Source organism: Drosophila willistoni, chromosome 3R (assembly GCF_018902025.1).
Source record: "Drosophila willistoni isolate 14030-0811.24 chromosome 3R, UCI_dwil_1.1, whole genome shotgun sequence".
NCBI lineage: Eukaryota > Metazoa > Arthropoda > Insecta > Diptera > Drosophilidae > Drosophila > Drosophila willistoni.
This window is the reverse complement of record NC_061086.1, coordinates 19,882,322-19,896,128: the sequence shown is the minus strand read 5'-3', so window position 1 is coordinate 19,896,128 and position 13,807 is coordinate 19,882,322. Positions and strand designations below refer to the sequence as shown.

The 13,807-nt window shown below is 39.1% G+C and overlaps 3 protein-coding genes across 3 annotated transcripts; all 3 read right to left on the bottom strand.

Annotated features, from left to right (window-relative positions):
* Positions 1 to 5,098: 5,098 nt before the first annotated feature.
* LOC6647963 (putative polypeptide N-acetylgalactosaminyltransferase 13) lies at positions 5,099 to 7,604 on the bottom strand. The gene is made up of 7 exons (XM_002070483.4): positions 7,447 to 7,604; positions 7,240 to 7,391; positions 6,999 to 7,174; positions 6,477 to 6,946; positions 5,992 to 6,161; positions 5,579 to 5,764; positions 5,099 to 5,513 (listed from the first exon to the last, which is right to left on the bottom strand). The coding sequence occupies exons 1-7, from the start codon at positions 7,576 to 7,578 to the stop codon at positions 5,114 to 5,116; spliced, it is 1,686 nt and encodes a 561-aa protein (XP_002070519.4). The 5' UTR covers positions 7,579 to 7,604; the 3' UTR covers positions 5,099 to 5,113.
* Positions 7,605 to 11,372: 3,768 nt separating this feature from the next.
* On the bottom strand, positions 11,373 to 12,315 carry LOC26528976. Its single transcript, XM_015177456.3, has one exon. The coding sequence runs from the start codon at positions 12,277 to 12,279 to the stop codon at positions 11,401 to 11,403; it is 879 nt and encodes a 292-aa protein (XP_015032942.2). The 5' UTR covers positions 12,280 to 12,315; the 3' UTR covers positions 11,373 to 11,400.
* Positions 12,316 to 12,351: 36 nt separating this feature from the next.
* On the bottom strand, positions 12,352 to 13,300 carry LOC26529513. The gene has a single exon (XM_023178251.2). The coding sequence runs from the start codon at positions 13,285 to 13,287 to the stop codon at positions 12,382 to 12,384; it is 906 nt and encodes a 301-aa protein (XP_023034019.1). The 5' UTR covers positions 13,288 to 13,300; the 3' UTR covers positions 12,352 to 12,381.
* Between the last annotated feature and the right edge of the window lie 507 nt (positions 13,301 to 13,807).

The following is a 13,807-nucleotide window of genomic DNA, read 5'->3' as shown; positions in this document are numbered from 1 at the left end:
AGAACGAAAGCAATTTGGTTGAGAGGACCGACACACCGACAGAGCAAAAGTGGGGTGGGGGGTGTACCACTCACTGGCAAAACGATAAAGGTAATTGTAACAAGGTAAGACAACAATTCGAAAGATACACAAGGCCAATGGCTGGGCCCTCTGGGCAGGCCACTCCCTGTCACTGTGTCACTGACTATCCAATATCCTTTTTGGCTCCTTACTCACTCACACACACACACACACACACATATACACTCGCGCCCATGCCATAAATCTTATAATTTTGTTTGCTTTTTTCTGCGCCAAGTAAATGTCACAAATTTGCCGTTGCCGCCTTCATTTCACATTGCCTAATTTCATTTCGCGCACAAAATTTGATTGACGAAGTCAACGTTTCCATAAAAATATAGATAGAATGGATATATGTATATACATAAATGTAGGTATGTGTGTATCTATATATTTGATATTTTTTAAGAATCTAAGAATCGGAAAAAACATTCAAACTGCACGCGTTCGTTTCCAGTGAACAACTGATTGCTGGCTGAGGCTACAGATGACTATGACGACGATGCCAGCGGCAGCGGCAACAGAGAAGCCGGCAACAACACCAACAACCACAACTAAAGCAGCAGCAGCAAAAATAATAACAACAACAAGAAACACAGGCGGCGTACGCTGCGTATGAGCAATGTGGCAAGAGCATGGGTAGCCGCCATCTTCTTGGCTGATGGTTGTTGTTTTTTTTTTTTTTTGACCTGGCGGGCAACTGCTCCAGCTCCAGCTTTAGCAATTGCAACAACAATTGGTCGCCAATCTTCTCCTGCTCCAATGGATGGCTCTCTGGTTTACTCCCGCTGTCAATGTCGCCATTGTGTTGCACAGCTTGACGTCCTTACCGCCGTCGACTTCTACGTCGACGTCCACGTCGATGCCAGCGTCGCTGCTCTGCTTTGTGCTTAATTTCTCTGATTAACTGTTTGTGCAAAAAAAAAAAAAAAAACAAAAACAACAACAAAACAAAAGCAGAAAGCAAAGTAACAACAAAAAAAAAACTGAAAGAAAAAAAAAACGAAACAACGCAAACACAACGACAATTTGCCTGGCACGCGCTCAGTTTCCCACTCATTCGGTTCACGCCTCAATAAAGCATTTACCCACCTCCCGTTAACCTCTAAGTCACCCAATCCACCCACCAACCCACCAGGCCGTCCCTACCAAAGCAACCAAACACCCACCCACCCTCTATGCGTCCGGCCTACGTTTATTGTCTGGTGTGCTTATCGCAATGCTCTTATCGTTCCCTTCTTCGACTGGGGGCCAATGAATGTAGGCCCCCACCATACCCTTACCTCCTCACTCTCTTGGTTAATACACCATTTACACCTTTGGGCGCCTCAGTCATGTCACAACATTACATAACCGCAGTGCCAGAGCGCAAGCAGCCTTTGCCTAGCTGCAAAACCCATTTACATGGTTTTTATTGCCATTGCCAGCCCCCACATGCCACCTCACCTGTCACCCACAGACCCAGCTCAGCTCAGCTCCTGAGATAGAGACCGAGACAGAAACAGAGACTGAGACAGAGACAGAGACGTTGTGGCGTTGGCAGCGATGCCAACGTCACTTCCATATCCTTATTGCCAGACCTGTGGCTCATCAAACCTGCGGCCGAGCTGTCGCTCAGCATTTACGTTACCTTGATGTGGGGCCACACGCCTCAACAACCTGATGAGATTAAAAGCAAATTAAACGAAATGTTAAAAATCGTGGACCAAGACATTGCCAGTTACTGGGACAGAAACAACAACAACAACAACAATAACAATAGCAACACCAGTAACAAGGATCATGGAATGAAAATGGAATTATGTTTATTTAATGTGCAAGATTAACACAGTCTTTAATTTTTAATGCTAGTTCATTGACTATTTGAATGGGCCGACCATTAAATGTGCCCACCTACCTATTTGCAGTATTTATTTAGCTTCATTCTGCACAGATGCTTAAAGTGAAATGTGAAAAAATTGAATTAATTTTACGCTTCCATAGTTTCACAATTGTCAGATTATTGCAAAACATGCATATTAATTAAGATTTTTACACATTACTACAAGATTTGGTTTTTCTTTTTACAATTAGAGAAAGAATCTGGAGACTTTAAAAATAAATTTTATTCCTAATACAATAGTTTGTATAAATCTTCTTTATGGTTAAAACCAAAGAAAGAAACTATTTGACAAGCATTTCACAAATAGTCAGACCATGAAATCAAACCTGTCTTATATAAAAGGCAGAATCTGAGCTGCGGGATTCGTACGCTCTCAATTGTTCACAAAAAGGGGTTTCCGAACACCAAAAACTGTAGGCTAGTGTAATTTGTTAGTTCCTGACATAGACTCCACTTATGAAATCAAAAATTTTCATTTCAAATTAACATATGAATACTTGAATTGTCAGCCAGGCGGAATTGAAGTACTCTATACACTTGTATAGGCTTCACATCCTTTTATACAAAAATTCAATTCTAGAATATGATTTTTAAGGTGAGCTTGTGAAAACTTTGCCCTTGACACTGATAGAAAGGTTTGGCCGAATAAAATTTCTGTTGATTACGTTAGGAGAAGACTTTTGCCATGATTGAAATGCTTTTTCATTTTCCAAACACACACACACAAAATCATTTTATTATGTCAAGAAGAATTAGTAGGCAGTGGGTTAACCTTACAACCATTTTGTGTGTTTGTGTGTGTGTGTGTGTGTGTGTGTGTGTGGCAACTTTTGAGAAAGAGATGAGGCATTAAGCTAGGTATGACATTTATTGGTAGAAAATGGCATCGTTGCCATTGGTAAAATTGTCAACTTGTCCGTACAATGATGGATTATCATTTAGTAGCATGTATTTCATTTAGGGTCGTTTCTTTTTTTTGGGGCGGGGTTGAAAATTATTAAATGTAAATTGACAAAGAGACTGACTGGTCTAGCAAAAGGTAGATATGTAGGTTGGCAGTTAGGGACAATGACACGATACGTAAGCCACAGAAAAAGAGCACGCTAATCGCCTTTTTTTTTTCTTTATGCCAGTGTCTGTTGGCCGAGCGGAACTTTTGCACAGCTTTTGCTATTTAATCATTTAAATTGACTTTTTTTGCCTGGTTTTTTCTTCTTTTTGTTGTCCGTTGCGCCCAATGGACGTTAATTTTGAAATCCTTTTTTAAACGCATCCTCATGTCCCCCCCCACGTTTCTACCGTCTGAGCTTAGCCCGCAACTTTGCTTTACGCTTGCGGCTTATAAGTTTTAGCCGCTGCTCATTCTCCTCGCACAAGCCACCAATTTTCTTTTTGTTTTTTCCGCTGGCTCACTTAGAATGCGCTGAGTTTGCATTTAGCTTTCATTTTACCATTTTACTGAGAGGTCTTCTTTTTTTTCTTTTGCTTTGGCTCTCCCGTTTCTTTTCCCAGAATTTTTTTTTTTTAGTTTTTTAATCAAGATGTTTTAAATGCGGCCACGCCACTGAATGATGGATTCTTTTTTGTCCAGTTTTCCCTCTTTTCGTTTCGTTTTATGTTTTAAGAGAGCGCTCGCGCGTCCAGGCAAAAGTAAACAGAAAGTTGGTATGGCAAAGATTTATGCAGATAATAAAATGAGTCTTCAAATGAATAATCAAGTTTTTTCTTCCGTTTTTTGCCGCCCTGCTTTTATTTTGGTTTTGTAAAAGAGGTTGGTGCCCAGTCGCTGTTCATAATTAAGGTTTGTCCTTGGAAGTAACTTAACTCTTGCTGAATCAGTCCATTTAATTAACCAAACAGCCCATAACAGCGATGATGTCAAGGACTCAAGTACCCTAGCCAGGGTTTTAGTTTGTTAAATCAGCTTAACTTCAATGCATCTGCCAGAATAAACTATTACTAGATGCTACTATTCATTGTGGTGGAAACAAATTGTTGTTTTTTTTAAATATAAGTACCATAGAAAATGTGTAAATATAGCCACAGAGAGAGAGAGAGAGACTACTTGTAGCCAAGCCTCTGGACATGTTGCCTTATGGTCATTGTTGAGAGAGACCCACAATTAGTTTTAATGCTTTATTACCGCTCAATTGGTTAAAGAAAACACAGATGAAAATGCGTCTGTAGAGTACACAAAAGGTATAGTATATTTAATTGCTTTAAAAATGAATTAATATTTATTAGGCAAATATTTACTACAAATATTTAAAGACCCCCAAATTTAGTTGTTAAGAATAAAACGCATTTGCCTTGTTGGTCATTTTACATAAGTCAATGTAAGTAGTATCAAATTCACTTAGAATGATTTTCGTGTTAATAATATCAAGTATACGCCATGTATTTTAGCTCACTTTAATTTCAATTTGGCTGATTTGATTATTAACAAATCTCTTATAGATTTTTATTCTCTGTGTTCTTGTTTGCTTCAACTTTAAGATCATTCAATAAATTGAAAACTTAAAAATTTCGTCATTAATTAAGACATCTTGATGAAAATTTCGAAACCATTTTGTGTACTAAGGGCATAGTGTTGGCATTGTTGCCATCGTTTTTGCTTTGCCTTGCATCCGGAGGCCATCAAAGTTACCCGGAAGCCTGTTGTGCCAGCCAACAGTCAGTCAGTCAGTGAGTCAGTCAGTCAGTAAGTGAGCCAGTAGTTGGCATCGTTGTCGTCAACTCAATTACATTTGCAACTCCCCGCCATTGTTCGGCCTTCTCTAAGCGACTACACACAATACGCGCCGTGTCGTTGCTGTTGCTGTTGCTGCCGCTGCTGTTGCCCTTTATCTGGATGGTCCATTGTGTGTCCTGTGTCGCGTGTGACGGATGCGACAGGATGCACAACAACAAGACTTGATAGCAAGTCACTACTACCCCAACCAAAAGAAACAAAAAAAAAAAACACAAAACAAAAAGAAGCAAAAGAATACGCACAATCAGGCAAAAGTGCCCACACCTTTTGTCATAATTTAGTGCTTCCCTTTGCTACTGTTGCAGCGGAAATATTTCACAGAGATTAGCACAACATGTCAACATTGTGATTTAGTCGCTACCAGCAACTGCCTCCCTTACCCTCCCCACAATAAGACGCTATTGTTATCATTTGCTTGATTATGTTTGTCTCTCCATTTCCAATGCAAATTGAAATGATTGAGAGGCAGGGATTGGCCGTTGCCGGCAAATGCTTAACTCTAATTGATTCTGGATCGTATTATCCAAGCAAAGTTGTGTTTGCTCATGTACCAGTTGTGTGCTTTGCCGCCGCCAATATTGAGATTTGTCATCGAGACACGGATCTATTTGTACTATCGTCTTTCTTTCCGTCTCATCAAGCACTCCGCCTAGGCAATAGCCTTCAGTGGAACTCAACTTGCCAGTGTGACGATCTAGAGCCCAATGGCTAATATTTTGCATATAGCAGCTAACCAGTACTGGATAAAAATCAATATCCTGTACACACCGATCACCATTACGCAAGGTGCCCAGGGCACTTGAGTCAGCATTTGTTGGCCTAAAAGAGATTACAAGAAGAAAACAAAGTCATACATGCGCACTCATTCTGTTTGGGAAACTTACTTAAGCTCCTTATATACATGGTCCAGATACCAATCGAAGGTTTTGCACTGCAGTCTTTTCTTTAGGGAGAGCACATCGTAGCCCTGGTCGGTGTAGTTCATAACGGTTGCTATGGCATCTGGTTTTAGCGAATAGAACAAATATTTGTACTCATCCAGCCAAGACTCAGCTATGATTTTTGAATTGCTGCCGGCATAGAAAAACGAGGAAAAAATTCAGTGAAAGAATGTATGAATGAATCCACTATCAACATGTGGTCATTGCGTGATAGGAATGTTTATATTAAACAACAGAAGGATGAGAAAAAAAACAAAAAAAAAAAAATCAAGAAAAAGGGAACTCGACGGAGAGAAATAAATTGAAAAATTCCAAAGTTCACACCTAAGACCCATTCTCCCACTATGACCACCTACAGCAAATGTGTCATCAGGGCGGCCACCAATTGGTCCTCGAATAGTGACGGGAACCGAAAGGCATGGCGAGAGCGATAGATATGTCCGATTCGACTGCAGGGCACGATCTCAATTTGTCCGCCACAAAGCCACAATTTAATGGCAAGCTCAATGGACTCGCCACCCCAAATCTGCAAGAAAGAGGAAATGGACTCATGATAGCTATGCAATACACCGACAACGATATACCCTACCAGATACTAAATAATGTCTTCACTTCAACTTATCTGTGATAGATGAATTACCCACTGATAAAGGGTATGACTGAGAAAATGCGACAAAATGGAAAATGAAATGAAAACTCTACTCTTGCTCGTGTTGTTGTTATTCGCGGTTGTGTTGTGTTCTGTGTTGTGCTTTGTTGTGTTCTGTGTTGTCACGGCCTGACATTAGCAATTAGCGCACTTGGCACACAAGTTAATTAAGTCACTTCTCCCTCACCTCACCTTCAAGTGTGGATTGAAACCCTGTAACTTGAGCAGCCATTCACGTGAGATCATCAGAATGCCACCGGCGAATGTGGGACTAGAATAGGCCTGCTGAGGCAGCTCCCCCTTGGCCAGCTGACGGGGCACCCAGTGAAAGTGCAGACTCCAATCGAAGCCACCCTTAAGTAACTCATTGTCCGCCTGCTGATAGCCGAAGGTCGATGGGTCAATTGGGTCCACCAGCGGGCTAACGGCTCGAGTCGGGTTCAACGCCAATCGATCCAGCAGGGGTTCCAGCCAGCCATCATTGACCTCACAATGACTGTCCAGAAAGAACAAGTAATGGCCGCTAGCCTCACTGACGCCCTTATTGCGTGACCAAATCAGTCCCATTCGTTGAGAATTGCGTAGGAATATAAGTGTGGGACTGCGCCTTCTTCCCGCAAACATCTCATGCATTAATAGTTCAAGTTCTTTTAGCAAGTTGACTGTAATTGCACATAGATTTAGATATAAATATACACTGACTCTCTGTCTTACCATCTTCACTGAAATCATCGATAAGGATTAGCTCATGGAAATAGTCCTCAGGCGTGCGACTAACTAGAGATATCACAGTTCTCAATAACATTGAACGTGCCTCATTGTGATAGCTGATAACAATGCTGACTTTGGCCTGTGAGGCGGGGGGTAAACTATAAGTCCGACTACCGCAGCTAGGGCCATGAAAGGATATTGTTAATTAAAGAATATTCTCAGTACTTGGCACACATATAAATACCTCTTATCTCTTGTTTCAGGCAAATTTCGTAGAATTTTCGTCTTATCGCTTAATTGAACATTGTATTGATAAAATTCTTTTGAATGATCGGGAGTACCGACTATAAATTTACGCCATCCCATTTTGTCAATCAAATTGTAATGAAACAAAAGCTAAGAACGAAAAACACTTTAATGAATCTTTAATCCATCTCGATTCAATACTAACCTTGCTTGTAGATGGATCTACTTGATTATTTCGCATCACTAGCCACACAAACAATATCTGTGATATTACAAAGGCCAAGATACTAATAGTGCAACAATGCATTCGTTCTAGCCGCAACATATTTCTGGCCATGGTAAAGAAACACTGATTTCGGGCCACCTCGAATTCATAGCGACAAGCAAATGGTGAAATCGAAACGAAACTAAATTAAATAAACCATGAATATTGAGTCTTCACGGGTTTTTAAACAACTCGAACTGTAAGTTTATCACTGCGATTGAGTAACTACCCACATATATTTGTGAAACTCTCTGTCTCTCTCTTTCACTGATATGTCGCACTTGTCATTTTGATAAATGTTCGATAAGTTTAGCAAATATTTGTTTGCAGCTGGCAAGGTGTTAATTGCAGCACATGGAAACTATCTTTTACCAATGAGCTGTCAAATTTTGTGGATTGCTTCTCTATTGAAGCAAATAAACGCAAACAAAAAAAACGAATTAAAAAACTAAAATGAAGCCAAAATTTATCGACTTATATTTTGATAAATCGTTCTTTGTAATTAAAAAAGTGTAAGGAAATGTATATCGCAGATGAAATTAGAATGTAATGTCTCATGGAAAAAAAAGATTTGTGCTTGGATTTCTAATTCCAATAAACTTGTAATTGACAGAGTTTTTAGAAATAAATTTCGATACTTATAAGCATATCGAAAAGCAATGCTAAACTTCACAAATTTCGTAAAGTAAAAGAAGATGAATTGCGATATTTATATCATACTTAAAGTACTTCCTAATGGATCCAAATCGTATTGCTTTTTAACAAAATATATGAAAGTTTTTAATGTAAACAAATATGTTATTAATATTTATTTTTAATACATTAAAAGATGATAATAAAATTTTGAAATGTTTTAATGAATATACTTCTTTTCTTGAGTCCCAAGCATAACAAATTTGTCCTATATGGTATACATTAAAATAAATAATTCTTTGCTCTTTTCTTATTTTGGAAGTATATCCCATATAATATTTACTTGGCTTAATTAAAAATTTTCTTAATATATTAACAAAAATCATTTTATTCGCGTAATACATTTATTGTACTTTTTTTCTTTTCTATTTTTCACAATTTCATGGCCCGTAAAAGTTCATTAATTAAATTGTTTTGTTTTCGCCTTCTGATTTTTCCTCCGCTCGCCTCATATGTTTACATTATTTTTGCATTATAATTGCATTATTTTCATTTGTGTGTACTGAAATTATGCAATTCATAAATATACATACGTACAATTTTATATATGTAGACCGATAAGTATATATGTATGTATATTTTGTGTTATTCTTTTTCGCTGGCAAACTTAATTGACTGTAATGATTTGCACTATTTGCCGTGTGGTTATTCACAATTTGCTGAAGGTGTGTGAGTGAGGATTCTCACTCTCACTCAGAAATTTAATCACATTTCGAATTGTTTTATTTGCCTGTCATGCAAAAATTTGCCAAATAGTATAAATAATGCCAATCTATGCCAATCAGTTGATGGCAAATAAATTGACATCGGCAAGGATTAATATACTGAAACCGATTTGTAAACAGTATATGAAACATTTTCCAAAATAGCCATACTCTATCTACCCTGTACAATTGTACCTATTCACACAGTGGCTTTTTCCAGTGTTGCAATTTGATTTTGAAAATTGTTGGTGGAGGGCCCAAAACGGAAGTAACTCATTCACTTAGAAACTAAATCAGACGCCATGTTTTCGCCTCCTACTTTTTGCTAAATTGGAGTGTGACTTCCGCATTGCATTAGGTTTATACTTAGTTAGTTTTGTGTGTCTGTTTTTTTTTTTAGCTATAGTTGTAGCTGGGCCTGGGCTGGGCCTGTGCTGCTGGCTCGGCCACTCAGTTGCTGATTGACTTACGTGTCCCTCGTTTTTCCCTGTTTTGTTTCATTGGTACGCTGCTTCGCTTTTTGGTTTGCCCAAGTTCTACGTGCAACGGAAATGCATTTTCCCAGTCACGTCGCCACCAGTCGACCAGACGTACACCCAGACAGACAGACGGTACAACAGAAGAATAGAACAGACACTGCCAGTTCCACAGGTAAGAAATATAACTCCAACTGAGTGGCCAAAAATAAAACACACAAAAAATTGGCAAGATTTGTTTTGTTATTTCCATTTTGTTTTCGTTTTTTTTCTTTTTTGGGTTGCTTAGCATGGGAATTTATTAAGCTGAACTTGATCTATGCTCTCTGGGGATTAAAGTACTTTGTAATGAATGCAGACATGTTGGGCAATTAAACAGAAAAAGGAAAGGAGCACGAAAGTGAGGGTTGTAAGGGAGAGACAGCAGAAGCAGCCTCAAGTAGGTACACAAATTCGATATTCAATATGTTTTCAATTTGCCGTTTTGTTAGCTGTGGCATCAAAGGCAATTGCTAAAGCCGTAAAACAAATAAAAATAAAATGAAATTATGCCAATAAATGAATTATAAGGCTCACGCACAACCGGGCGTATACGCAACGCTAGTCAAAAGCGCCTTGCGACAATGCCTAAGTGGCATGTAAATGTGAGTCTCTGTATGAGTGTGAGTGCCCATATAATAATCATGGGCGCACACACACATGAGAGTGTCTTTGGATGAGTGTGTATGTCTGTGTGTGTGTGTGTTATGATAATGTTAACAGCCCAAGCTTCTAAAATTTTATTAGCAGCCGGCTTATGGAACTTTGCAAAATAATAACAAAAGCATCAGAGGCACCAGCACCGGCCCCGGCACCTATCCATCCCCTACACTACCTCACTCTCCCCCTCATCTCTCTACCCCTCTGGCTGGTCATAAAGAATATTGAGGAAATTGCTTTCTTTGCACTCGGAATTCTACTTGGCAGCCAACTGCCTCCTGGCAGGGTGCACTCATTTCGAAATTGTTGCGTATTATCATAAAATTTTACGCACACTCAGACGCGTACACACACACGCACACACACCAGACTTACATGTGCTTATTTGTATGTATGTGTGTGTTGGTATATACAGTGGGCCGCCAAGGACGTGCCCTCAATGTATAAATGCTTTTTGGTGGGACATTTTTTCTTTGTTTTTTTGTTCTTCCCGTTTCTTAGCCTTGCTTTAGTTGGCTTTGCTTTCGGTTTTTATTTGCCTTTTGTTTTGCTCCAAGTGCAGTTTAAAATATGCCAAGCCACAAAATTTGTTATTGAATTATTTAGTTTAATTTGTTAAAGTGCTCGCACATCAACTGCAAATTTTGGGGCCAAGTTGTCTAATTGGCTCAAGTCTGCCCAGCACCTGTTTAGCCGGGAAGGAGACCATCCCAATTATTAAGCCAAACAAAATATTCATCTGTAAATGCGCTTAAACTTGAAAGCATTGGGACAAACAAACGTGGCAAATAAAAAAGTAAAAAGAGCACATGCCAAGAAATAATTTCAATGATTTTCCATTTTCATTTTCCACTTTTTGTGTGTTTCGATGTAAAAAAAAAAAAAAGAAATAGAAAGATTCATTTTAATGATGTTTACACAGTTTCCCATGTCTATCCCGTCTCTGTCCGTCTGTACGTCTGTCTGTCTGCCTCTCACATTATGTGCTTTATTGCGATTGACTAGAACTTTTCACTATGCCCGACGGAGTACTTTAGTTGATGACATTATCGCTATGCTCTGTCATATACAAAAGGTTCTTTCGGCTCCTATGTCGTCAATGTGGCTGGGGCACTTCATTTCAAGTTGTGTTTTTCTTTCTGTTTTTTCATCCGATGGTATTTTCTTTCCTTCTTTTTTTTTTGCTGTCGTATTTTGCTTTGTCAATGAAAACACAGGAGGAACGATTTTTCATTAATTTGATTGCAGGTATATAGCGGAAATGAGGCAGAAAAATTTAATTTCATATTTGTCATTTGATTTGGTCTTTTTGGAATATTTATTTAAATTAGAAACCTATCAAGGCGAGCCAAGCGAACTTGATTCATTTTCTCACTAATGAAACGTTTCTCATCAAGCAAACGTATATAGACATCGGCCTCACTAGCTTTTGGGCAATTGTGCCCCAAAATATTTAGGCCGCAAAAACTTTGCTTATACACATAGGGTAGACCAATATTTGGCTGGCATGTCTTGCTCCAAGCAGTGTTTGATAAACAGCTAGTGGCATTGCTCAGGACCAACATTTCGGGATCATTGATTATCTGTTTGCATCGGCGATCGGGTATCTGCGACACTCGTTTCTTCCTTAGACCCGTCTTGCGTGAATTCCATGTCCAAAGCTGAACAATTTCTCCCATAGCCAGACGATGGGAGCAAATCGAGGGTGCCCTTGAAAACGCATCCTCCAATGTCGTATTCAGATTTAGCAGCGTTAGCAGTTCTACGCCCACACCAATACTGTAACCTTTGCCAGGAATATGATCAGTCACAGTATATGTAGAGCCGTCATAGAGTTTTACCACAAGCCCCGAGGTGACTGCAGAACATGTTGTCGCTGTTAATACCTGATGCTGGTTGACTATGATGCCACTGCAGACCAGTTGATCCTCTTTCATCAAACGCACTACGTAGTGATCCAGAGGAACTTCTGGAATAGCAGACACTTGAGGAATGCGTGTGGTGGTTGGCTTGGTTTTTTGATAACGATACAGATGATCACTGGCCATGTGGCTAGGATGGTAACCAAAATGTGGCCTCCAGTCCCCTACAACATATCTGAACTTGTGATGACGATGGCTCTTATTCTTGGTAGAAGTTGATTCATCAGCATGGTTGAAGCTAACCAAAGTTAGTAAAAATAAAACGCAAAATGTTGGCATTTCAGCGTTCTAAGTGAATGTGCAAAACAATCATTTGCATTTCCTGGATGACTGTGAAATAAAACGAATCAATTTATTTGCCAAATTCGTTTCACATTTATTTTAGAATATGGCGTTCTCTATTCTTAATTTTCTAATGGCTTCGATTCTATTGATTATATAATCGTCGGGATTATAAACATGAACATAGGCATCGACGCCAAAGTATTTTGGACAATTATGACCCAAGACATTAATGCCACAGATTGCGCCTTCATAGATCAGTGGATTACCAAATGTTGGCTGGCAATCGTCAGTGTACTTTTGGTTTTTCACACAAAACATTGTCTCGTTGAATACCTTACCCACCTGATCGTGCATACGTCTGCGGCATTCCTCTAATGCAAGAACCACAGTTCTCTGGGTATAGACACTGCGACGCCAACGTATGTAGGTTGTTAGAAGGGCTCGTGAGTTTTCTTCCAAGACATGGTTACACATCATGGCTTTAAAAGGGCCATTTTCTATTTGTGGAAAAAAGACTGGCTCTCGAAATTGCAACACAGTTAAAAGTTCCAGATCTCTTCTAAAATAAAAAGTAGTATTTAATTTAAAAGCTTCGTGCAGTCTATCATCCGATGTTTTAACCATGTATTTCTCTGGACTCATGTTTATAAAACAGATTTCAGCTGATAGTACTAGCATTTCAGTTAGTACAACACCCATGCAATGAAATTTCTCATTTATATAGATGCGAACGAGCAGGTCCTTTAGGGGAATTGTTTGCTCACTTGCGACAAGTTTAATTAAAGGTCCCATGGTGTTGCTTATATTCTTATTATGCGTTTCATCTGTGGGATAAACTGGACCCTTATGACGTTTATAATCCATTTGGGTTCTAGGATTATGCTGTGGCCTATAATCGGAGAGCATATAGCGATGATAATGCTCATTAGGCTGTCTGCCAGAAACGACAACGAAAACAAATATAGGTACAAAAAACGCCAATAAACAGAATGACATCCTCATGCTTAGACTTAAGTTCTTTGACTAACTATTTGCTAAACGGCCAAATGAAATTCATTAGTCAAGCCTTAGTTTTCCAATTTGTCTCACTACAAATACAGTCGGGTAAAGTGATAAACTGAACAAGCTTAAAAAGTTATTAAAGTTCACCTAAATCAATTGGCATTTGAAATATTTTACTCCTATGGTGTGTATGTGAGACCTAAGCAAATTAGTGTCATGCCAAAGAAGAACAGGAATAATTAAAAGGACTCTGGTGACTAGCAGGCAAACCTCTCGACTATTTTTTGCTTTATGCGGAGTGTGGCTTATGAAAGACATTTGGTCATTGTTTTCATCATTCGCTTAGTTTCTTTTGCTTTATGCCATACAGTTATCTCTCTCTCCCTCTCTCTGTCTCTCATTCTCTGTGGAAGGTGAAAGGAATAAGCAATACTTCAGATTGAACGAAGGATGACGGGGAAGAAAAGAAAAAAAAGACGAGAAAACCAAATGGCATCAACGATGCCTGACTGCAGCAGAC

What these genes read in the sequence shown, in the direction of transcription:
- LOC6647963 (XM_002070483.4), bottom strand. Translation starts at nt 7,578, where the DNA reads ATGGCCAGAAATATGTTGCGGCTAGAACGAATGCATTGTTGCACTATT. An exon ending in TAGATCCATCTACAAGCAAG is followed by an intron (nt 7,392 to 7,446) that starts GTTAGTATTGAA and finishes TTTCGTTCTTAG; the next exon opens with CTTTTGTTTCATTACAATTT. An exon ending in CGATGATTTCAGTGAAGATG is followed by an intron (nt 6,947 to 6,998) that starts GTAAGACAGAGA and finishes GTGCAATTACAG; the next exon opens with TCAACTTGCTAAAAGAACTT.
- LOC26528976 (XM_015177456.3), bottom strand. Translation starts at nt 12,279, where the DNA reads ATGCCAACATTTTGCGTTTTATTTTTACTAACTTTGGTTAGCTTCAAC.
- LOC26529513 (XM_023178251.2), bottom strand. Translation starts at nt 13,287, where the DNA reads ATGAGGATGTCATTCTGTTTATTGGCGTTTTTTGTACCTATATTTGTT.